Source organism: Dipodomys merriami, unplaced genomic scaffold (genome assembly GCF_024711535.1).
Source record: "Dipodomys merriami isolate MVZ:Mamm:240054 unplaced genomic scaffold, mDipMer1.0.p SCAF_12, whole genome shotgun sequence".
Classification (NCBI taxonomy): domain Eukaryota; kingdom Metazoa; phylum Chordata; class Mammalia; order Rodentia; family Heteromyidae; genus Dipodomys; species Dipodomys merriami.
Window position 1 is genome coordinate 42148117 of NW_027202493.1, and position 25739 is coordinate 42173855.

At 40.0% G+C, this 25739-nt stretch overlaps 1 protein-coding gene across 3 annotated transcripts in view; it reads left to right on the forward strand.

Moving 5' to 3' along the window:
- The window catches only part of LOC138823075 (disintegrin and metalloproteinase domain-containing protein 2-like), a 41180-nt gene extending 16341 nt beyond the window's left edge, over window positions 1–24839 (forward strand). For 2 of the 3 annotated variants that reach the window (XM_070016009.1, XM_070016011.1), the window contains 14 exons: window positions 2229–2300; window positions 2701–2867; window positions 4331–4412; window positions 6190–6326; window positions 7640–7823; window positions 9992–10090; window positions 10545–10740; window positions 13653–13758; window positions 16513–16696; window positions 20296–20373; window positions 20660–20789; window positions 22533–22692; window positions 24091–24151; window positions 24515–24839. In XM_070016009.1, the coding sequence (XP_069872110.1) occupies window positions 2229–2300; window positions 2701–2867; window positions 4331–4412; window positions 6190–6326; window positions 7640–7823; window positions 9992–10090; window positions 10545–10740; window positions 13653–13758; window positions 16513–16696; window positions 20296–20373; window positions 20660–20789; window positions 22533–22692; window positions 24091–24124 (1629 nt within the window). In that variant the 3' untranslated portion in view covers window positions 24125–24151; window positions 24515–24839. The remainder of the gene's footprint in view (window positions 1–2228; window positions 2301–2700; window positions 2868–4330; window positions 4413–6189; window positions 6327–7639; window positions 7824–9991; window positions 10091–10544; window positions 10741–13652; window positions 13759–16512; window positions 16697–20295; window positions 20374–20659; window positions 20790–22532; window positions 22693–24090; window positions 24152–24514) is intronic. The other variant, XM_070016010.1, reaches the window with a different exon arrangement.
- Window positions 24840–25739: the final 900 nt, after the last annotated feature.

Here is a 25739-nt window from a genome sequence, read left to right on the forward strand (position 1 = left end):
CCTAAAGTCAGTGTTTGTACTCTAAAGCAGCTTTAGATTTTTCTCTTTTGTTCTCTCAATGTAGTCAATGAGTTTCTTTGTTACTTTTGTCTTTTCAAATAATTAACTTTGTTTTATTTTATCTCTTATTTTTCTATCTTTATTTCAGCCATTTTTGTTTTGATCCTTATTATTTATTTCCTTTCTTTGGGTTTATTTTGCGGTTCTTGCACCAACTTCCTGATGTAGTAGGCTAGACAGGTGATTTTGAGATGCTCATCCCTCCAATATTGCTACTTCTGACAATAAATTCACCACTAGCATTGCTGTGGCTGAATACGATCAGTTGGGCTATGTTTGATTTTGATTAATACAACTTTCCAAACACTCTGTGATTTCTTCTTTGTTTTGTATAATTGGTTCCACATGTTTAGAATTTTACAGTTTTTTGTTGTTTTAAATTAAATCTCATTAGGTTCAGAGAGAATGTGCCTTGCATTTTTTAAACTAACTGTAGTTGGTCTTACCTTTCAGCCTACTATATGCTCTATTTCTTGATTATGTTCCATGTATGCTTGAGGGAGAATGCACGCTGTAAATGTTTTGCAGTGAAATGTTCTGTGGAGACTTATTGGTGTATAGTTTTATTTCAATATTTACTCTCTGTGTTGACTTGCTTATGTTAGTCTATTATTACAAGTTGTATATTTAAATCTCTATTATTAAATTTTCCTATTAATTTTTGGTTATTTTTTATTTTGTATGAATTCCTGCTCTGTTCTTGGATGCATAAACAGTTATAATTTGATAGCTTCCTGGTTGACATTGTTTTTTGCCATTGCTCTTTGCATCGTATTATTTCCAATCCTTTTACATTCGAGTGATTTGTGTCTTTGCAAAATGTAGTATGTCTCCTGTAAACAGTTAATTCTTCTGGTTTTTGTTTTCTTAATCAAATCTGACAATCTGATAATTGATTATGTAATCCACTCACATTCAATGACATATGTCTATTTTATGTTTATCACTTTGATTTATTCTGCTTCATAACTATTCTGTTCCTTCCTCTTTTTTCTTCCTGTTGTCATGGACACTTGCTAGCTTTTAGTTTTCCTTTTTATTTGAAGATAATTAGGGATTCATGTGCATTTCGTAAGAATGGAAAGAGATCCTGTCCACTAATAGGGTGGATATTGTGACTGAAGCAGTCAAGACACAGGATAATTGCATCTAAACAAGAATCTATGGACCACACTCACTTGTCCATTATCTCAGATCCACAAGTCCATTCATATATATGTTTCAAAAAATTACAAAAATGGGGCTGGGAAGTTGGCTCAGTGGTAGAGTGCTTGCCCTTCATGCATGAGGCCCTGGGTTCGATTCCTCAGCACCACATATGCAGAAAAATCCAGAAGTAGTGCTGTGGCTCAAGTGATAGGGCACTAGCCTTGAGCTGAAGAGCTGAGGGACAGTGCCCAAGCCCAGAGTTCAGCCCCCACAACTGACAAAACAAAAACAAAAACAAACAAAAAATTACATAAATGAAGTCACTCAGTATGTAACACTTTGGGATTTTTTTTCCACACATACTTTCTGGAAAATTTCCCAGACTTAACAACTTCTTAAACAAAATGTATGTTAATCCTTCAGATTCTTTTCTTCATGCTAGCCTGTGCTGCTTTTAGAGACATGGATCCAGTCAGCATGTCAGTATTTTCAGGATGAATTACGTTGATCTGCTGATTTACAATTCACATGTCTTGAGTCTCTTCATACATTACCACCTACCCATTCTCACTTTCAAACTCTTGTCTTTGCCTTTTTTTTTTTTACTTTTCCTTATTGTATTCTTCTTATGACACTATGTTTCTACTGTTAGTTATATAATTTGTTTTAGTAAAGTTTCAGGCAGACATGGCTTTGAATGGATATGGTAGATGTACAATCTTTCTGATTTCCATTTTCAGATTTGCAAAATAGGCAGTCTTCCAGTTTAAAGCTAGAATTTTTTATCAGCCACTATTATCCATAATTTATTGATAGTGGAATTATACCATATTTTGCAGGCTTATAATTTTTTACATTTATAATCTCTAGATACATGCAATGGTTTATATGCTAATAAAATAATGTTGATAATTTAAACAATTCCTGACTTTATAAGATTAAATTTTAGATAAAAGGAAAACCGCAACTAAACATTAGGCAATGTATACATAGATCTCAAAGGCAATTGTCTTTTGCAGTATGATCACATGGGTTCTGACACAACCATTGTCACTGAAAAAATTTTCCAGTTCATTGTATTGACGAATGCTGTAAGTACTTTCTCTTTTGAAGTTTTGTACTTGTCCTGTACTACTAAAACAATCTCTCTTCACCTTCTTTTAGTATATTGATTAAATGTACATGTGGTATGATACAGGAAAATTTAAGTATCATTTTAACTTCAGTCTTTCTGCCTTTTAATTGGGCAGAATGACAATTATATGTACCTATTTAAGTTATTGTGAAGTAAATTAAATGAGAAACTTATTGCTTACATGCAAACAACTTAGAAGTATTAAATATGATTTGTATTATTAACACTGTTGCTTGTTAGCAGACTTGTAAAAGTCCAGTGGAGGCTGACAATTCACGTGTTTAATATGTGTGAGAAGTTTATTGTCGGAAATGTTTTGCTGCTTGAACATGTTTTCTGCATGTGTTCTGTTTTAGATTTTTGCTTCCATTAATCTCAACATAATTTTGTCTTCACTGGAATTGTGGACAGATGAAAACAAAATTTCAACCTCAGGAAATGCTAATGAGTTATTACACAAGTTTTTAAAATGGAAACGATCTTTCCTTGTTTTGCGTCCTCATGACATGGCATTTTTACTCATGTAAGCATATTTTGGAATTACTGAAGCTTATCAAAAAATCAGTTTGGGAGCTGGGAAGGCAGCTCAGTGGTAGAGCGCTTGCCTTGCATGCCTGAGGCCCTGGTTTCAATTCCTCAGCACCACATAAGCAAAAAGAAAAAAGCCAGAAGTGGTGCTGTGGCTCAAGTGGGAGAGCGCTAGCCTTGAGCTGAAATGCTGAGGGACAGCGCCCAGACCCAGAGTTCAGGCCCCATGACAGGACCCCCCAAAAAAAATCAGTTTGGCACTATTTCTATTTTTTTCTTTTTTGTGGTGCTGAGAACTTGAACCTAGGACCTCATGCTTGCTCGGCAGGCCATGTACCACTTCATACACACATGCACACGCACACGAGTGCTCATAAACAACCCCCCTCCGCCACACACATCATTGCCTAATTTGACCCTAATTCTCAGGATTGGCAAGCCTTTGGAGAGAAAAGTCTTTAGTCATTCTTTTCTGATATTACCATGTGACTATTATTTTTCAAAGTACCATACTTAGGACAGAATTATTGACATCCACCACACTAGTCATTGACTTGTAGCTCATCCTTCTGCAACCTGGATACCACATGCCTTCTTACCTTAAAATACACACCACATCTTTAAGTATCCTTAACCAGACCTCAAGTATCAGTAGCTACATGCAACATAAGATCTTGATTTTATTAATGTTGTTATTGAGCCTTCCTTTCAGTGTTGTGATCATTCTTTTAAAAATAACAAAGAAATGGAAACTTTACTGTGCATCTCAACATAATGTGAGCACCATGCAGCCTCATGCTGCTGAGGATTTTAGGATTGAAGTCAGGGCTGGACACTGTTCCTGAGCAATTTCACCCAGGGCTAGAGCTCTACCACTTGAGCTACTGTTCCACTTTGTTAATTGGAGAGAAGTCTCATGAACTTTTCGGCCCTAGCAGGCTTTGAACTCTGGATCTCCAGGTCTCAGCCTCCTGAGTAGCTAGATTACAAGTGTAAGCCACCAGGGCCCACCTCTCCTTTTGTTTAATAAGCTTTTTGCTTTTCTTTTACCAGTATTTCAGAATACTTACATTTTTTCCATCTTAATATATGTTTTCTTCCACCTCACACATATGACATACTTTTTGTGGCCTGTCAGGCTGACTTTTATTTATTTTTACCATAATTATTTGGGAGGATTTATTCATTTTCACATAGAATGAGTCTTCATCATATTCAACAGTGCAATACAGAAATTTCACTTTCTATTTTTTCTGTTTTGACTCTGTTCTATCACCTCAAAAAGATGCACAAACAGTATAGACATGGCGCATACAGTGTTACCTGAATGCTATCAGAAATGTAAATGTAGCAATGATCCAAAAAGTTAAACTCTGTCTTTGGCGAGGGAGGGAAGGCAAGGAGTTTTTCTTATGATTCTGAAAAATTGTATGATTCAAATCTATTTTTAAATTTCAGTTACAAAGAAGCATCCAATTATATTGGTGCCACCATTCAAGGGAAGATGTGTGACAAAAACTTTGCAGGAGGTGTTGTTCTGGTATGGTATGATGTAATCAGATTAAACTATATACGTAGACTGCTGGGTGGAAATGAAAGATTTCCTTACCTTGTTATTTTCTTGCACACCCAATGTGTATTACTCTAGGAATCTTTGTCCCTACTGCTGATAGGAATACTTAGGCTACAAGGAGTCTTTACTGAATTTACCACATGGAAAAACTTTAGCCTGTTCCTCTCCTGAATCCAGCATAGCCTAGTTAGAAGTTACTAAGGTAGTGATTATGACTGGGTGCTATTGTAGTCAATAATGTTCACGAATTTATGTTAACTAGGCTTAGATTTTGTGCATTTTCTCAATTATGTAGTGACATAGTTGCAAGCTAGATTAAAAGCAGACCTTTGAAACTATCCGTCACCTTAGAATGCTTTATAGGATGCAAGTGAAGAGAACCACAGTCAAATGCCGTAGGTTGTTGGCATTATTTAATCTCATAGGAGATCTTAGTGTATGCCAAACTGGTACATTTTTGCCACTACTTCATATTGTTGTTCTCATAAACAGGATATGTCTTGTCACCTTGCTTTTTTGTAAATGTGCAACATGTATTTTCTATTGAGCTCAGTCATGGAGGTACATAGCTGTAATCTCAGCTTACTCAGGAAGTGTAGACAGGAGGATCGAGAGTTTTAGACCAGCCTGGGCAATGTCAGCAATGACTTCTCTCAAAAGCAAAACAAAAATCAAAGCATTGTTTGATGCAAAACGTATTCATTGCCTCACTTATATAACTAACCCATCTGTACAACACCTTCACAACAAAGATTTTTAAAAAATCAAAGCACCAGGAATGTGACTCCACTGGAAGAGAACCTGCCCCACAGACACAGCAAGAAAGTAGAAGCACGGGGCCTAATTCCCAGGGCTTAAAACATGTGAGATGCAAACATATTATAGACATACGAATTCCCAACAGGATTGCCAAATGGATGACTCACATTGAGAAATACTTACAGAAGTTATTTAAATCCACGAAAAGCTATAAAGATAATGAAAACAGGAATAGATAATACTGCATATTGTTGTCTTAACTGGAGAGAGAGAGAAAGAGAGAGCACACTACCAGAATTATCTTCTTCAGAAGAAAGTATAGATCTTAGAAAGGCTTCAGAAGTGAGGTATGCAATGAAAGGATAATAAAACTCAATTTATGGCCATTTGCCGGTGGCTCACAACTGCAATCCTGGCTACTAAGGAGGCTGAGATCTGAGGATTGCAGTTAGAAGCCAGTGGGGCAGGGAAGTCCATGAGATTTTTTTATCTCCAACAAACCACCAGAAAACAGGAAGTGGAGCTGTGACTCAAGTGGCAGAGTGCTAACCTTGAGCAAAATAGCTCAAGAATGGTGCCAGGCCCCAAGTGCAAGCCCCACAACTGACCAAAATAATAATAAATTAATAACATCTCTGGAGAATCAAATAACCTAGCGAGTCACAGTGACAGCTTTGTTCCTCTGTCCAATACCACCCAGTGAGTCACCACTTGTATGGTAGTGTGATTTCAGGTGTCACTGTTCCCAATCTGATACTCCAGGACCCGGGAGATTGTTTGATTGTGCCGCTATTTAAAAAAATCTGATAGGGGCATGTATATTTTGATATTTAAGTAGTTGCACAAAGGGCTTTCAATGACGTGACTACTCTAAAAATTACACTTTTCTTACAGCAAAGTAGATTTTACACACACACACACACACACACACACACACAGAGTGTTCATCCACAGCTGTGGGTTTTGTTTCGTTTTGTTTTCCCAGCACCCCAGAATCATAAGTCTGGAATCACTTGCTATTATTTTAGTTCAGTTACTGAGCTTCAGCATGGGTATTTCTTACGATGATTTGAGCAAGTGTCACTGCCCGGGAGCTGTCTGCATAATGAACCCAGAAGCAATGTAAGAGGCTTGACTTTTATATTATCCATGTTTGGGAAATAAAAACCACAAAGAGCATGTGTTGAAACTCATAGCCAATTTTCCAAGCTGTGTCCTGAGCCGGTCGTGAGAGACGGTGAGCGCTTGGGATAGAGAGGGGGTGTTAGGGAGAAAGCGTTCTGGAGAGAGGTGGTGGAGAGATTTGATGGTGTTTCACGGCAGATATAGGGTGAGCAGGAAATAGGGGAAGCCCTCAGTCTTTTATCCTGGTTTATTTGTCAGCTGGAGGTTAACTGCATTGAGTGTGGAAACAGTAACAGTACAAACTTGCAGTCTTGCAAGGTGCAAATGGTGCCTTTCCCTCCATATGGTAAAGATGGAGCACAAATATAAAGAATGGAAATACCTCTTCACACACACACACACACACACACACACACACACACACACACACACACACACACACACACACACACACACACACACACACACACACACACCCTGAAGCTGGGCGCTGGTGGCTCACACCTGTAATCCTATCTACTCAGGAGGCTGCAGCTCATAGCCAGCCAGACACAGCCTGTAAATGACAGGACTATAAGACTTGATGTGATTTTGGCTGGCCAACGATTGCTCAATGGTTTTCCTTCATGAGGGGCAGATGTGAGGGAAGGGCATCAAAAGTTTAGGGGATTTAAATTCAAGGTGCCTATGAGGAAGGCAAAAGGAGAAACGCTGTGGAATGAATCGTATATTGAATTCTGTGAAGGAATCGTATACTGAATTCTGGGAATGAATCGTATACTGAATTCTGGAATATAGCAGGTATGTTTGAATTATGGAAACAAAAACATGAGTATCAGGTATTGATGGTATTTAAAAACTATGAAAGTGGACAGCATTATCTATGAGTAAATATGGATAAAGAAAGGAGGTGGTAGAAAGCTTACCTAACACGTGCAAGGACCTGGGTTAGACCAGGACAGCAGAAGGGGGAAAAGAAGAGAGGGAGAAGGAAGGAGGGAGGGAAGGAGGGAAAGAAGGATGAAGGAAGAGAGGGGAGGAGAGAGGAAGGGAGAAAAGGGAAAAGAAGGTGAAGGGAGGGGAGGGAAGGAGAGGAAGGGAAAGAGGAAGGAAGAGAGGAAACATTTGTTAATACAAGGCTATTCCAAGGTTTGGAGATCATTAAGAGGGAAGGGAAGCATCAGTGGAAGAGAGATAAGGCAGTTTGTAAGGAAGAAGCTCAACAGGAATCGCAGCACCATAAAGCTCCATGGGGAGGGCAGGCTGTCGCGGAAAGACTTACACAAAAACTTAGTGCTGTGCATTTGCAGCCATGCCAGTGGCACCAAGACCTTCAGCAACTGCAGCCTGGAAGATTATGCGCTCTTTCTGGCAAGTCCCATGTCCCATTGTCTCCAGAACCAGCCGCACCTACAGCCGTCGTACAAGACAGATGCAATGTGTGGGAACGGTATCGTAGAGAAAGGAGAGGCCTGTGACTGCGGGTCTGAGGCGGTGAGTACCGAGCGAGGGCAGACGGGCGCCCGGCTTGCGTGGCCTGGGCCTCTTCCTCCTCCCGGAGACACCTGAGCAGAACTGTGCAGTGATGTACGGGGGCACCGATGCCTAGATCTTTACACCGGTCAGTGTAGCTCTCTAGCTTTATTGAGGTAGAACTGAAAACCTAAAATTGTATGAATTTGGGATAGATGAGCCAATAATTTGATACAGATATAGAGTGTGAAATATTCACCAGAATCAAGCTAACATCTCTGTAACCTTACATATATGGAAGCTGAGGATCCAACATGGTCCTCCCTCCCTCCCTCCCTTAATTCCTTCCTTCCTTCCTTTCTTCCTTCCTTCCTTCCTTCCTGCTCTTTCTTCCTCTTTCCTTCCTTCTTTCCCTTTCTCCTTCCTTCCTTCCTTCCTTCCTGCTCTTTCTTCCTCTTTCCTTCCTTCTTTCCCTTTCTCCTTCCTTCCTTCTTTCCCTTTCTTCTTTCTTCCTTCTTTCCCTTTCTCCTTCCTTCCTTCCTTCCTTCCTTTCTTTCTTCCTTCCTTCCTTCCTGCTCTTTCTTCCTCCTTCCTTCCTTCTTTCCCTTTCTCCTTCCTTCCCTCCCCGCTTTCTCTCTTTTTCTGGCAGGAACTATTATTGATATCCCCCTCAGTAAGTTCCGTGTTTACAGTGTTGTAACTGTAGTTGGCTGTGCATTGGGTTTCCAGGATTTTTTCCTCCTGCACAACAGAGCTCGCACCCTGGACCCATCCCTGTCCACTCCGATCTCACGCTGCTCTTCAAAGTCACCACTCTTAAGTTTGCAAACAAGTGACTATCAAGGTTACTAATCCTGAATCTGACTTGATCCAGGCTCTGGAGAACATACCTTTCCTAGCATGTCATTTTAACCTACACCCTCTTCTATTCAGAAAGGTAGAGGTAAGGTTTTCACGATATAATGGAAATATATGGAAAGAACGTTTGTTTAATACTTAACTAAAAAAAAAAAGATCTAAAGCACACACAAACAAAATGTGTTTTTCCAAACCACAGAAACACTAGATAAAACTGTGACGTTGGAGGAAAGTGGGAAGGCTAGAGAGAAAACAGAGATCAAAATGAATTAAGTAAGATTTTTTAAAAATAAGATCAAGTGAAGGAGAGGGCAAACTGTTGTGGCGCAGACTGTACTGTGGCTCTTGGTCACCAGGAAGCCGTGGGTGGGATTCCCTGTTCCCTAGGCAGTGGCTGAACGCGACCTTTCCAACATAAAACATACGTTCCTAGATACTTGAAAGGTCCCCACATACCTTTGTTTAGTTTTTGTGGAGTGGAAATCCCATGAATTTTTTTCTTCATGAAGTCTTTACATAGTAGATCACATGGTGTCATTCAACGTAGTGATTGAGTCCTGAGCCACTGTGATCTTTTCCCCCAAGAGACTCCCACACACTTAGCAACAGCAGCAACATTTGTTGGGAATATTTCCAGTGAAAACTACTGAAAATTGTGTGTGTTCTAGTGGTGTCCTGCTCATAGGAGGATCGTGTGTGCGTGTGTGTGTGTGTGTGTGTGTGCACGCGTGCACACACACACGTAATGAAGTTTGATCTCAAGGCCATGCACTCTCATTAGGCTTTTTTGCTTAAGGCTGGCACTCAACTACTTATGCCACATCTCTACTTCCAGCTTTTTTGCTGGTTAGTTGGAGAGAAGAGTCTCATAAACTTTTCTGTCCTTGCAGGTTTCACATCATGATTTTCTCAGATCTCATCCTCCTGAATAGCTAAGATGACAAGTATGAACCACCAGCACCCAGCTGAAAATTTTAAAATCTTATCCTTTTCTTTCCCATATTGTATTTAACCATCTCTTTGTCTGCACAAACCAGAGCTCTGAGTGTCTATGCCCTGACAGAATGCATGGCTCAGAGAATTGTATTACTGATAGAATAAGGCTCACTCTAGAGATACACAACTCCAGGAAAATGTTCCTACACCAGGGAGGTGTAGGTAAGTGCTAGATGTCTGATGGGTAGGTAAGTGAATAGATGACCTTTTTAAGTTTGTTTGGGGGTGAGGCATCTCTTTGAGTGTTCTAGAATATGCAATCATCATGTGTGCCTACTTCCAGCAAATGAAAACCCAAATAAGATGTCCTTGAGAGCATTTGTTTTGCCTTTCAGGAGTGTGAAGCTAAACCATTTAAGTGTTGCAATTATCAAACCTGTACACTGGCATCTGGTATGGAATGCGACACAGGACCATGCTGTGCAAATTGTCATGTAAGTGCCTTGAAACAGTTGTTCTTCATGACTCACACAAAGAAAACTATTCCCTCCTCCTCCTCCTCCTCCTCCTCCTCCTCCTCCTCCTCCTCCTCCTCCTCCTCCTCCTCCTCCTCCTCCTCCTCTTCTTCCTCTTCTTCCTCTTCTCCTTCTTCTCCTTCTTCTCCTTCTTCTCCTTCTTCTCCTCCTTCTCCTCCTTCTCCTTCTTCTTCTTCTTCTTCTTCTCTTTCTCCTCTCTTTTTCCTTTCCTTCTCCTTCTCCTTTTCTCCTTCTCCTCCTCCTCCTCCTTCTCCTTCTCCTCCTCCTTCTCCTTCTCCTTTTCTCCTCCTCCTCCTCCTCCTCCTCCTCCTCCTCCCCCCCCTCCTCCTCCTCCTCCTCCTCCTCCTCTTCTTCTTCTTCTTCTTCTTCTTCCTTCTTGGTTCACGGTCTGTGTCATTCTGAACCCTGTCAGTTTAGACAAAAAGGAACTATATGCAGGCCTAAAATGGAGGAGTGTGACCTCCCAGAGTTCTGCAACGGCTCATCTGCATCCTGCCAAGAGAACTTCTATATCCATGACGGACACCCGTGCGGACACAATATGTGGATATGTGTACAGGGGACATGCAGGAACGGGGAAAGGCAATGCCAGGACCTGTTTGGACACGGTACTTTTCAACTTTGCATAGAAACAGGTTTTTTTTTCTGGTTACTGATAAGAAATAGATGTTACACTTCATTCCTAAAATTGCAACAAATGAAACAGAAGCAGAAATTCGGTAGCTGTTGGCTGCTGGTCTGTCTCACACAAGATTTTCACAAACAAATGAGGTAGATTGAGTTAACACTGTGAGCAGGATAGAAAAACTAGCATTGAGAGTAAACCCTCTAAAAAGGATCCTGTAGCAACCCCTGAGGCATGAATGAAGAAAATAAATTTGAACAAACACCCTACAAGTTGGGAACTGCAGTGGACTTGGTCTTGGGGAAATGGGCCCTGGAAATTGACTGTCATGGAGTGTGAATTAAAACAATATTGTACATGTAAATAAAATGCAACAAAATCACACTACTTGGGTTACAGTACACAGAAAAGATGATGAGTGTTATGATACAAGAAGAAGGAAAGAGACTTTAAACATGAATCTTTATTTTATTTTTTATTTTTTGGGTCTGGTCGTGGGGCCTGAACTCTGGGCCTGGGCGCTGTCCCTCAGCTCTTCAGCTCAAGGCTAGCACTCTACCACTTGAGCCACAGCACCACTTCCGGCTTTTTCTTTTTGCTTATGTGGTGCTGAGGAATTGAACCCAGGGCCTCAGGTATGCAAGGCAAGCGCTCTACCACTGAGCCACCTTCCCAGCCCATAAACATGAATCTTTAGAAACTTAAAGATCATCTGCCATGAAGTGAAAACCATAATTACCTCTCATCTCTAGGGCAATATCTCAATAAAATGATTTTAAATAGCATCAAGGCAAAAGAAACCACTACCATCACCTCCATGGAAGACTCTGCTTCTGCAGTAGGTATCATTAGCTTGATTTGGACAAATCCTCCTAATGAGAAACAGTGATTAAAACCAAGCAGCAGTATGCCTCCACCCCAACACATGCATCTTAGGGGGCTCAGCTACAGATGAGTTCTCTCTGATTTTGTCTATCTCAGGTTTCTAGAAAGAGTTTATCTGAACATAGTTCCTGATTGACCGACTTTCTCTTTTAAAACTTGGTTTGAGCTCTGCCTCTAAACTGCTAATCTCACTGAGCCTCGAGGCCGAGGATCAGCCATTGCTCGTGGGCCACTTCCAAGGCTTCTTTGCGTCTTGTAGCCAGCTTGACCATGTTCCCAAGCAGGGGTCTCTTTGAAACCACATCAAAGCCACCAATGTCTTCTTTTCTGCATACTAACAATTTTCTTTAATTTAAATATTCCACTCAGTGTTTCTTTACCATGTCCCTGCCATGTTCCTCCTCCATTTTGGGGTGCCTTTTATACAGGGACCGTGGTGCTTGACAGGTCCCACAGGCCAGTGCTTTCTTCAATCAATCCTTAGTTGTCAGTCGTCAGATTTCCTGATGCTCTTTTTATTCCTGCCAGATTAAGTATTTTGGTAAACTTTTCCGAATTTGTAAATTGTTTGATGCCCTTTTATTTGTTGTTTTACTGAGAAAGCAGGTTCCAAGCAGTCCTCACTCCACTGTTTGGGGGGTGGGCTATAAGATCTAATTGTTTGTTTCCATCTGTGTGTGTGTGTGTGTGTGTGTGTGTGTGTGTGTGTGTGTGTGTGTGTGTGTGTGTGTGTGTGTGTGTGTGTGTGTGGTGCCCTAGATTTTGTGATTATCTTTCATTAATTATAATGAACTTTTAATCATTCTATACCACTTCATACATGGAGAGCGGCTCTTCAAGAGCTTCACTCCTGCTCTTCCCATGTTCATATGACATTGTACTCACAGGAGGCTCTCAGCTCATTGCTTCTGGTTTTGCTTTAGAGAATTATCTTTGAGAATGACAGAAGGGGGGGGGATTGTGCTTGCTTCTCTTGTTCAAGGCACATCTTTTTATTTCTTTGAGTCGTTTCAAGTCTCTATGCAGTTCTTCCTTCCTCTTGAATATTTTTCATAAACCTCTCCTTGAAGAACCACTGGAAATGTATTTTTGGCTTTCCCTCTCTGGCATTTTAACGATGTTATCCAATGCCATATGGCTTCTAAGGGGAAAAAGATCAGCCAGAATGTGTTTTTCTTTCATCAGGATATTATCTGTTTTATCAGCCATCTTAATTTTATAGGTTTGTATATGTATGTGAATGTGTGTGTGTGTGTGTGTGTGTGTGTGTGAGAGAGAGAGAGAGAGAGAGAGAGAGAGAGAGAGAGAGAGAGAGAGAGAGAGAGAGACAGAGAGAGAGAGAGAGAGAGAGATTGTTATAACACATGCCCGGGAAAATCCACTTAAAAAGAAGGGTGCACTCTGAACATCTACTTAAAGATAGTAAAACATAATTTTTTAAAAAGTTAACTTTGGCCTACAGTTTCAGAAATTTCAGTCCAGAATCACAAGGGAATAATCAAACAGTTTAGCAGAAGCCTTTTATCTTGCCTTCAACTAGAGTAGAGCTAGCGGAGGGTTTGAGAATAAGTAGTTCTCATGAGAATTAAAATTAAATAATTATGTACATAGATTTCAGGTGGCCAAAATAAATGATTATTTGGTGTTTTAATTGAAGAGACATTTATGCAAAATTATAATTATATTGGCTAGTGAGCCAAATATTTCTTTAAAATAGCTTGTATGTACCTACAGATATTTTTCAAGGCCTGTGAAAATTACAAGTTAACTGCAAGTTAATGCTGGGCTCTGTGTAATGTGTGTGTGTGTGTGTGAATAATAGCTCCTTTAAATACTTTACTAAAGCAATTTTGTATGTTCATAAAAATGCATGGTGTCTTGTAAACCTAGTTCTCATTTTCAGTTTTATATTTTGGTTTCATCTTGTGTAGTAATATAGGCCATTTCAGAATGCTAAATGTGTTCCCAGGTGATTTTCATTTAAATTACCGTATGTTTGATGTCTTTCAGAAGCAGGTTTTGGTAGTGACCAATGTTTTGAAGAAATGAATTCTAGGACAGATATATCTGGAAACTGTGGCATCGAGGATTCAGTATACCAAGAGTGTGCACCTAAGTAAGCTTTCAGAAACCTCACTGATGGGCTGGGAATGTGGCTTAGTGGTAGAGTGCTTACCTAGCATGCATGAAGCCCTGGGTTTGATTCCTCAGTACCACATACACAGAAAAAGCCAAAGTGGTGCTGTGGTTCAAGTGGTAGAGAGCAAAAGAAAAGCTCAGGGACAGTGCCCAGACTCTGAGTTCAAGGTCCCAATGCTGAAAAAAAAAAGCCACATTTAATGAGAGGATCAAAGTCCTAAGTGCATTTCTGTTTCTCATATGCCACATATATTATCCTGTGTGTGTTGGGGGGTTTTGGGTTTGGTTTTTCATTGGGTATATATTTGGTTTTTCTACATAATAGTATTTTCATTAAATTTCAGATTTTTGTTCATTTTCTTCACAATTTCTGTTGTTGTTTTGTTTTTGTAGTGCTAGGGTTTGAACTCAGGACCTTGTGCTTGCTAGTCAGGAGTTCTTGCTGCTGAGCCAAAGAGATCTGTGGCTGTTTTCCGGCACTGTTTTCCGCTGGTCATATTGGAGATTAGGTTTTGCTTCCTGCCCGGGCGCAATCCGCCTATGTCCAGCTTGCCATTTAGTAGCTAACAGTCCTGCACCACCACACCTGGTTCTCCACAGAGAAAGGGAGGGGTCCTGTGGACCTTTCTTGTCCGGAGTGGCCTTGAACTATGACCTGCACTGAAGCATCAGAGTGGTCATCTTCACGGACAGCTCTGCCCTGATACAGATGAGAGCATTAAGTGAGCCAGACAGGTGCTGGGAGCAGATGCAGGGGGCAGAGCTTGGGCCCCACCGCCCTTCCTGCCTCTGCAGTGGCTGTCAGCGAGGAGATGCCTCTCAACTGTGTTCACTGCGCAAAGGCCGTGTTGGCTCACAGCACAGGGGGGGCCGGGAGGAGATGGAGACCTAGCCCGTGAAGAGCGAGCTAAGGGAAGATGGCCGACTGTTAACCTACAGAACAGCCTTGGCAGAAGGCTGGTCTGGGGGTGTTTCATCCAGGAGCTGGGTGCCTCCACTTCAGTGGAGGTTTGTTGCCACGTGAGGCGTGTGTGATCTTAACTGCCTTATCAGGAGAAATTTTCCATTTTTGTGCAACAATTGAAAGAAAAAAAAAAAGACTCTCTGCAATGGATGCACTGTCTTCAAACCATTAAGTTGCTTCTTCGCAGTTCCCGACATGCTAGGCCATGGCCAGGCCAGAAAGGGCAGCTGCCCAGAAACAAAGTCACAGCAAGGAGAGAGCACATGCTTGGCTCGAGCGCTGAGGAAGCAGCGTGCCCACCTCCTGCTGCTGTTCGCTTTGGACTTGCTAGTGCAGCACTTGCAAGAGCTGTGTTTGACCAGCTGACTTGGATTAGGCCTGATTTTGTGGGAAGGAAGTTCAGTATCTAGAATCTTCTCAAGGTACCTTCTCTCTTAGGACTCCCTTATTTAGATTTATCTATATCATTCCTCTATGTGTCTGATTTTTTGACAAAGTCTAGCAGGAGTCCATGATAAGCACTGTCCTCTAGGAGAAATAGAAAAGTTCCTTCGGAATCTGGGAATGTTACTTTCCCTTCATACTGCTGACCTGCTCCAGCTAAAATAGATTCTCTTCCATACAAAGAATGCCGGATATGTTTCCTTTAGCTCAGTACTCCCAGGGAAGAATTTTCTTAATTATTACCTCCTGTTTTCTTGTGGGAAGGAGGTAAATATTTTGTTAGGTTCTTTATGATATCACTCATTAGTCTGAGAGAAACAGAGAGACAGAGAGACAGAGAGAGACAAAGAGACAGAGAGTTGGTATGAGGCTTGGACTCTGGGCCCGGGTGCTGTCCCTTAGTTTTTCCACTCAAGGCTGGTACTCTACTATTTGAACTCCACTTCTGCTTTCTGAAGGGACTTTCCTGCCCAGCTTGGCTTTGAATCGCTATCTTCAGATCTCAGCCTCTTTCGTAGCTAAGATTACAGGTGTGAGTTGCTGGGGTCCAGGCAAGTCCTTGATTTTATATTTTTTTATTTTTTATTTATTTTTTATTTTTTATTTTTTGGGTCCAGTCGTGGGGCCTGAACTCTGGGCCTGGGCACTGTCCCTCAGCTCTTCAGCTCAAGGCTAGTACTCTACCACTTGAGCCACAGCACCACTTCCGGCTTTTTTCTTTTTGTTTATGTGGTGCTGAGGAATTGAACCCAGGGCCTCAGGCATGCAAGGCAAGCGCTCTACCACTGAGCCACCTTCCCAGCCCCAGTCCTTGATTTTATTACAGTCCTTTTCTGGTTACTTTTACAATTTTCTCTGTGATCAGGATGTGCTGTTAAGGTTTTCTTGCTGTATGTTGTACATTTCCCTTTTCTCCAGCGTGGGTTTTCAGGATCTTGTCAGCTTGGTACCCACAATGCTATGCTGAAAAGAAAACCTAACAGGACTGGTTATTACCAAGCAATCATTTAAAAGATAGCATAACCTTATATCTGACTGTGATTAAGAATAAACAGTGAAGGAATTCACAGAGAGAGAGGGGGAGAGAGAAAGGGCACACACGTACAGAGTAATCAAGTAACTGGGAGATGGTTCAAAATGATTAAAATGGTCCAATTATCATTAGCAAATCAGGAAAGACCATCTTTTTTTGATGTTGCAAAATAAATTGTAGACCCTCTTTTGCAAATCTTGAATGTTCTATTTACCTCTACTCACTCTAGAGATGCTATTCAACAATTTCTCTATTAAAATGAATGATTTTCCTTTCTGAATAAATGGTAGCAATCGGAAGTGTGGAAAAATAGTATGTAGATATAGAGGGAGTGAGGTTCTTAAACTACGAGATGCCATTACTGTGTACATCAACGCCAGCGGACAAGTCTGTGTCTCCCTGGAGTTTCCAGAGAATCATAATGAATGGCAGAAAATGTGGGTGAATAATGGAACGATCTGTAATGCACAAAAGGTAGGTCATCTTTCTTCTCTTCTCAGGTCACCTACCCATGTTGTATACTTTGTTCCTAAGGGATAACACATTTAGTTCTGGCTCTCAGCAACAACAGGTACCATCAACATGCTACATTTGCTAGTTCAGTGCAGGTAAGGGTCTCATGCACTCTTCTGTCCAGTCTAGCTTTGAACCATGATCCTCAAATCTCAGCCTCCTGAGTAGTAAGGACTATAGACATGAGCTACCAGCTGGTAAGTAGACTTTATTGGTCATTTTTTAATGAAAATTACATGTTGTAAAAATAGTTTCACATTGTGAGATGTACAATTCTGTTTATGATTAATATGTTCATAGTATTATGAAGTAGCTAACCTGTATTTAAATGTAAGTCGCATTTACCTTTAAAAATTTTATTTTACTGTAAAGATGCTGCAGAGAGGGGCTACAGTTACACGAGTAGGCAATGAGTCCATTTCTTGTCAAGCACTGTTACCCCTTCCCTTGCTGTTCTCCCTCCCCTCCCCCCCACTCCTCCCCACCCACCCCACCTCCTCACCTTTTGTTTTATTTCCAGCTTATTCCTTTACAGAATTAACTAAACGTAGAGTATAATTAATCTTTAAGTAAATAATATCATATATAAGTATATAATAAGTACATAATATAAATTTGTCTTAACAATTATTTAATTAATTTCAAATTTGTATTAATCATTAATTTGTAGATTGTAAGAACTGACATATTAGCATTAATATGCCCTCCAATAGATAAACATGTCGTATTTCCCCATTTATTTGTACATTTCTCATTTACCTGCATTTTTTTTTCAATTTTCAGTGTAAGTCTCTTGCTCATCTTTGGTTTCATTTATTCCTAGTATTTTTGTATTGTGATAGCATTTTAAAAAGTCCTGAGTTAAAGTTGATTTCTATTCCCAGTTGTAGCAATACAATTGATTTTTGTATATCGATTGTTCCTACTGATCTTTTGAAAGGTACTCGCTGCATTTAGAAATGTTTCTGTAGATTTCTTAAGGTTTTCTGCATAATTAATCATGTTATGTGCAAATGAAAACAATCTCTCTTCATCTTTCCTAGACTTTTTGTCCCTTCCTTCTTTGTCGCTTAGTTTATGGTGAGGACCTATCACAAACTGCTGTCTAGATGCTCTGAGAACAGACGTACAGTATGTAGAGCTGGTTCGCACATGTCTGCATTTGAGTTCCTTCATTCTTATCTATTTGTGCTCATTTCGATTGTGGGATCTGTAGATCCATGGATTTCAACTACAGGAACATTTCAGCCATCATTTCTTCAAATAATCTCTTTATCCCACTTATTAATGACTCAAAAATGAGTAATTTGGGCTGGGCACTGGTGGCTCACACCTGTCATCCTAGCTACTCAGGAGGCTGAGATCTGAGGATCACGCTTCAAGGCCAGCCAGGGCAGGAAAGTCCGTGAGACACTTATCTCCAATAAACCACCAGAAAACTGGAAGTGGCACTTTGGCTCAAGTAGTAGAGCCCTAGCCTTGAGCTGAAGAGCTGAGGGACAGCACCCAGGCCCAGAGTTCAAGACCCATGATTGACAAAAAAAATATATATGTATATATATATATATATGTATGTATATATACTTATATATATACATATATACATACAGTAATTTGGTTCTGTGTAAGTTCCTTTGGCTCTGTTAATTTTTCTTCACTGTTTGGCTTTGCAGAATCATTAATGTCAAGTATTGAATCTTCTGGTTCATTGATCCTTTCTTCTAGATGTTCAAACCTGCTATCCAACCCATCTACTGAATGTTTTCAGCATCTTTTGGTTCCTTTTTATCATTCAATCTCTTGGTTGATATTCTCATTTTTCCCCTGTCACTGACCTCGTTTATTCCGTATCTTCTCCTGTGAGGTCCTTGGACACAGTAAGTTCAGCCATTTTAAATGAACTTCTGTCACTTCATTATCTTCTGCTATGTTTTTTCTGTTCCTTTTTGTACCTTGACAGTTTTTTTGTTATTGAAAATTGGGCATCTGAAAAGACTTCTACCTTTCCCAGTGTCTATAGATGGGCTCAGTATTAGGAAAGTTTCTTATTACTATTTTATTGATACATAATGCTTGCACATATTTAGGGGTGCAAGGCAAAATTTTGAAATATCCGTTGATATGTGTAATGATCAAATCAGAGTAAATAGCATATCTCAACATTAAACATTTGTCTTTTCTTCATTGTGAAATTATTCAAAGAGAAGGAGAAGAGCTCTTCAGCTGAACAGATCCTCCAGCCTCCATAGGGCACCTACTCTGCCACAGGGATCAGGACTTACTCCTCCTTTCTAATTGTGACATTGTAACTTACCCTCCTCCAGAGCATCTCCTGATTCTGGTCACCAACCATTGCTCTACCAGTAACTTTTATTTAGCTTTTTCAAATTCACATAGGATTGAGATCACATTGTATTTTTCCTTCCATTCAAAACTTATTTCACCTAACATAATGTCCTTTGGGTTCATTCATGTTGTCACAAATAACAAGATTCCATTATTTTTGTAGCATTCTATATATGTAGATAGACATGATACATAGATGATAATAGAAAGACAGAGGATAGATAGATAGATGATAGATAGATAGATAGATAGATAGATAGATAGATAGATAGATAGATAGATAGAAAGATAGATACAAATATATCAAATTTTGTTTATCCATTTATCCATGGTTGAGCATTTAAGTGGATTCTGTTTCTTGGCTGTTGTAAATAAACTGCCATATTGATTCTTTTATATTCCTTTGCCATATTGATTTATACACATACACACACACATACACACACATCACACACACATACACTCAAGAGTGGAATTACTAAATCCATCCTTTCTCTCTCTCTTTCTCTCTCTCTCTCTCTTTCTCTCTCTCTCTCTCTCTTTCTCTCTCTCTCTCTCTCTTTCTCTTTTTCTTTCTTTCTTTCTTTCTTTCTTTCTTTCTTTCTTTCTTTCTTTCTTTCTTTCTTTCTTTTTTTCTTTCTTTCTTTCTTTCATCATGGGGCTTGAACTCAGGCCCTGAGCTCTTTGCTCAAGGTTAGTGCTCTGTATCTTTGAGCCATAGCACCACTTCTGGTTTTCTAGTGATTAATTGGAGAGCCTTATGCACATTCCTGCCCCGGCTGGCTTTAAACTACAGTCCTCAGATCTCAGCCTCCTGAGTAGCTAGAATTACAGGTGTGAGCCACCAGCACCTGGTTGAATTGTTGAACATTCTGGTAGCTTTTCATTTCTTTTTCTTTCTTTCTTTTTTTCTTTCGTACTTTTCTTCCTTCCTTTCCTTCCTTCTTTCTTTCTTCCTTTGTTTCTTGTTCTTCACAGAAATTCTGTAATGTTTTACAAAATAGTTATACTCATTTATATTTCCAAAGCAATAAAGAGTTCCTCTTTCTCCAAATCTTGCCAGGACCTGTTTGTCTTTTGACAATAGCCATTCTAACTGGGATGAGGCAATATTTCACTGTGGGTTTTGTTTTACTTCGATGTAACATAAAAGACTTCTAAGTGAATGGCAAGTCTAGATGACCTATAAACAAACTTTTGGCTTGCCTTTTTAGGTTTGCAGGAATAAGGAATGTGTAGAAAATTCATATTTGAATTATGACTGCACACCACAAAATTGCAACAATCGTGGTGTAAGTATCAGTACCATGAGCAAGAGAAGAAATGAGTTAAGACTAATCTCAAGAAAGCCAGTGCTCAGATCTCTCTCTGTCTCTTCGCATCTCTTTCACGCTCTCTCTTGCAAGCTCTCTTTGTCACACTCACGCTCTCCTCTCTTTCTCTTATTACCCACTCTTGCTTTCTCTCCTCTTCCATATGACACACAGGAAAATCAGCTCTATCTGACCTAATCCTTATTATTTGATCCTCCTTGGATACATCTGCACCTGTCTTATACGTGGCGCTGCCTGCTCTCAGGTATGCAATAACAAGAAGAACTGTCACTGCGAGGCCAGGTACTTGCCCCCGGACTGCACAAATATAAATGAGGATTGGCTGGGCGGGAGCATCAACAGTGGCAATCACCCAATGGAGAATACCATCTCTGGTAAGTAGTCAGAGCAAATGAGTATATCAGCTTATGGTTAGATCATGTGTGAACCTCAAACTATCTATGGCTATCTATGTTTTACTACCAGAGGATAAAATATTATAATATATGTGATATATATGTGACTTTATACATATACAATCACATAAAACATTTTATAATATATTTATTATCTGTATATAATGAGAGAGAACCAGGAGGAAAATAGATATTGTTTGGTCCTGTAACAGAAGGAATTCAATATGAAGCACCAGGAAACACACAATGAAAAATGAAAAGTTAACCAGAGAACGGCAAAACAGCCCAGGTGCCAACAAGACACTACTACCCCTTCTAAGGGCTGGGGAGGGATAATATGCAGAAGTAATATTACCCGGACCTGAACCTGATCTATACACCGCATGACAATAACCATGGTTGGGCTGGATAGCAGGGTCTGGGCTCTTCTATGAGTAGAGGTTTAAAGAACACAAGCCCCTACAGGCGAAGCTGGAGAGGATGGTGAGAAACTCCACAGCTACTTCATCCAATCTTCTGGTCCTCCATTCATTCTATCTAGTGATCAGGCATAAGTAGAAGATTCTTACACTGAAGTGTAGATATAAAGCTAGAAATACCCAAATTAAATACATAAATAAATAGAAATATCCAAATAAATGGGATCTATGACATGTTTACCTATTGAAAAGCTTATTAATTCTAATATGTCAATTTGCACCAAATTAAGTTTACAATTTTAATGACTAACACAAAAATGAAATTCATTAAATTAATAAACAATACAGACACATTGTATAACCTGTGCATGATACTATTTATTAAAAGGTTGATTATACTCTAAGTTTAATTAATTCGCTCTCTATAGATTGAAAGTACCAATCATAGCAACATGTAACTAAAATAGACAAGGAAGTGCTTAGATGAGCCAAACAGACCAGCAAAAGAACAATCAAGAATAACCACAAGCAAGCAGTACAAATCCATCTGCCTTCTACCGAATTTACAAAAATAACTATAATATAGTACAGACTTTGGACAAAGGTCCATTGAGCAGGATAGTGTGGCATTGATGAAGGAGAATGACAAACTCACAGAGGGGTGAGGGTTTAGAAATATGGCTACTGGACTGGAGCCACTCAGGGAGGGAAAAGCCAACAAATTGAACTGAAGCACTTGGATATTTGGATAAGACCAACGACCCGCAAAAGCCCAGCATATTTAACAAACTCTGAAACAGGTCTGTGAACGGGGTCTTTCGTCTCCCCATGGAAACCGCACAGTGTAGAAAGACACATGGAGATTTCTTCACGATCTTGGAATAAACAACAACAGCATAGACAAAAATGTGAGGAAAAAAAAAAGGATCGTTTCAATGGAAGAAGAGTTGATTTAGACTAGGTCAAACTGTTTCGTGTCTAGTATTTTTCACGACAAAAAGTTTGAGAATAAAGGAACAAGTCCTACAGGGATCACCCTTTAATTCTTTTCATCTGTATTATCAGATGGAGACTCTCAGGATTAGCAGCTTCCCAGTGAAAAAGCAAGGGGTAGGACTCTTGTGTGAGCCTCAGAGGGCTTGCTCTGGGTCGTTAGACCACTGACCTTCTTCCTTCATATAAAATATGTGAAGTATCAAAGTTGATTTAAAAAATTTATTATAGTCATCCTGATAAACTTCAGAAATATCTTTATTATATTCCTGCTGGTTGCTTTCTAATCCCAAGCATTTGTTTCTCATAGGAAGGCAGTATTTTGAGACTGTTTACCATCCCAGACCTCCCAGGTGGCCATTTTTCTTGATCATTCCATTTTTCATTATTCTCTGCATCTTGATCGTGATGCTGGTGAAACTTTACTTCCAAAGGAAAAATTGGAAAACTGATGACTACCTAAGTGATGAGTATATTGATTTCATATTTAAGTTTTATTATTTCATAATTTGCATACATTATTAGCATGTAATATACCTGAATAATAATAACCATTCATAGTTAACTCTTGTCTTTATGTAAGTTCAATACTTTACATATTAGTGATTCATATAAGTAAACAATGAACAGAAGGCCAGTCAGTTTAGTCTTATAAAACTTGGATTCCTTTTGAGGTAGGTAAAATTAAATGAAAATGGTTTCTAGAAAAAGTTTACTTTCGGGCTGGGAAGTTGGGCTCAGTGGTAGAGCGCTTGCCTTGCATGCCTGAGGCCCTGGGTTTGATTCCTCTGCACCACATAAGCAAAAAGAAAAAAGCCGGAAGTGGCGCTGTGGCTCAAGTGGTAGAGCGCTAGCCTTGAGCTGAAGAGCTGAGGGACAGCGCTCAGGCCCAGAGTTCAGGCCCCACGACTGGACCCCCCCCCCCAAAAAAAGAAAAAGTTTACTTTCATTATCTGATTTTAATTATTAAAAATGTATCAAACATTTACTTTTTAGCATTTATATATTTGAGATAATTTTTACATACTACTTTGAAAAATGACTATTACAGGAAAGTTAAGATTGCCTTTTTGTATTTTCAGCCTTTCTTTAACATAAATTGAGGAACAGTTATTCAGAAGTAGAAAAGATTAAAAATGAATATTTAACATAACACTAAAGATACTAATCTACAGTAAAAGAACTAGAAAAACTTTTTCATTAAAAAGAGGTATCTGAAAGTGTGCTATAATAATAAAAGTAAATACTAAAATTGGTTTACTTCATTTCAGAAAAATAGCTATATCTGAATTCGAATTTCATACCTATGCCCTTCAATTTACTTGACATAGGCTGAATTTTATTACAACACTTAATTAAATTAGTCAAACAATATAGATAGAACACATTTGGTGGAATTGTGTAGAAACGTTAGCATGGAATTGCAGAAATAATATGAAGCTCCCAAAATTGTTTTAATTCAATTAATCCTGAAATATGTTGAAATAATTTTCTTATACTGGATAACCTCATTGTGGAAAAATTGATATCAAATAACTGTGGTCCAGGGGTGTGGGAGAGAGAACCAACAAATTTAATGGAAATAAACAGGGATAGATATAAATGGGGGGGGGGGAGCTTAAAAGTTATTTAATACTAGTATAACACCATCGGAGTCCGCCTTCGGGTGACCATGTCACATGACCTGTCCTCCTAGGGGAGGGGCCCCGCTCACAGCAGTTTTGCTTCTCAGGCAGGAGGTGTGCCCCATGCTAGGGCATTCCCAAACCGTGGCCACACGCAGCCAGCACACAGGGAGAAAATCAGAACAGCTTGAATGCCAAGAGATGACACAACGAGTCTCACTATTTTTATTTTTAAATTCATAGGCAAATTGGGAGTGAAAGTGAAACCAGAGAGTAGCCTGGAGGAGGCGCGGGCATGTTCACAGTGAGTGTGTCCTTGGGAGTGTGTGCGCGGGCTCTGGTGGACTAACTAATACAGAAAGATACTACACATGGACAGAACACAAACAACCTGGCAGAATAGCATTCAATAACGTGACTTACACCATAGACCTGTACTAGTTTCAACTGACATTACAGATTTGTCATTGAAGATGTTTCTTGCATTTTGTTTTCCATTATTTTCTCTAATTAGATTGGACTCTTTTGCATCTGTGGGCTCAACATGTTTGTGCCTGCATTGTACGTTGTAATGACAGTTTTCCTGTGGTCTTGTTTGCACCCTGGCATCAGTTCACTTGCTCAGGTCCTGCAGGGGAACTCTTTTCTCCTTTATTTGTTCTTTCAGAGCAACTACGGTCAACGCACAGAAGAAAGCGGAGGCCGATTGCAGGCACCTCAGGTTTACCAGGAGTCAGACTTACCTACCGAGGTTTCCATCTGTGCAGAGATGCATACCATTTGCATAGATATGCCTAGCATTTCACAAAGTACTTGTTTGTAATAAGTGCATGGCTATGAGTTTTATATTACATTTTTCTTGTTTTACAATTTACCCACCCTATTTGTAGTAGCCAGTAGGCGCTGTTTCTGTGAGCTAGTACCCATGTTTTGGAAAAGTTATAATGTAATGTTTGTTGTGATTAAAGATATGGTTGTGTTTTAAATTGCAATAGATACATTGTTGTGTCTGATGGTTTGTAAACAACCCCGAAACAATGACCCTGAGATGAGAAGACATCCTCACATCTATGCTATTTGCCAGAACGCTCATGTTCAAGTACATGCAATTCCAGAATAAAGGATGGAAAATAGATGCCACAAGAACATTACACAGGCCGGGCACCGGTGGCGCACGCCTGTCATCCTAGCTATTCAGGAGGCTGAGATCTGAGGATCGAGGTTCAAAGCCAGCCCAGGCAATGAAAGCCTATGAGACTCTTATCTCCAATTAACCACCCGAAAACCAGAAGTGGTGCTGTAGCTCAAGTGGTAGAGTGCTAGCCTTGAGCTGAAGAGCTGAGGGACAGCGCCCAGGCCCAGAGTTCAAGACCCATGACTGACAAAAATAATAATAATAATAATATCACACAAAGGAATGCTGAACATCTTTAATACGAAAAGAATTTGTAAGAAGACAGAGAGAAAGAAGTCACAGGGCAAGAGACAGCCAGGAAGGGAACAGGCTTGCTCTGTTAGAGCTACCCACTCTCATGGGAGAGGGTTCATTCCCATGAGACCGCAGGCACTCCGCAGGCCAGCATGAATCTAGTCTAGTCACACATGGGGTCACGGGACCCCACCACTTCTCACCAGGCCCCCCCATCGTGGTGCATTTTGATGCCAGGATGTTGGTAACCAAACATCAAGCATGGAAATGTTTGGGGGACAAATCTTACCCAAGCCACAACAGCATCTTCACCACCTTTAAGTGTGCAGTTCAGTAGCATTAAGCACATTCACATCTGGGTATAACCATCATAACCACACAACTCCACCGCTGTTTTTGTCTTCCCAAACTGTGAGATGGCCTTCACTACACTAACTTCCTTTCCTCGCTGCCCCGAGCCTTC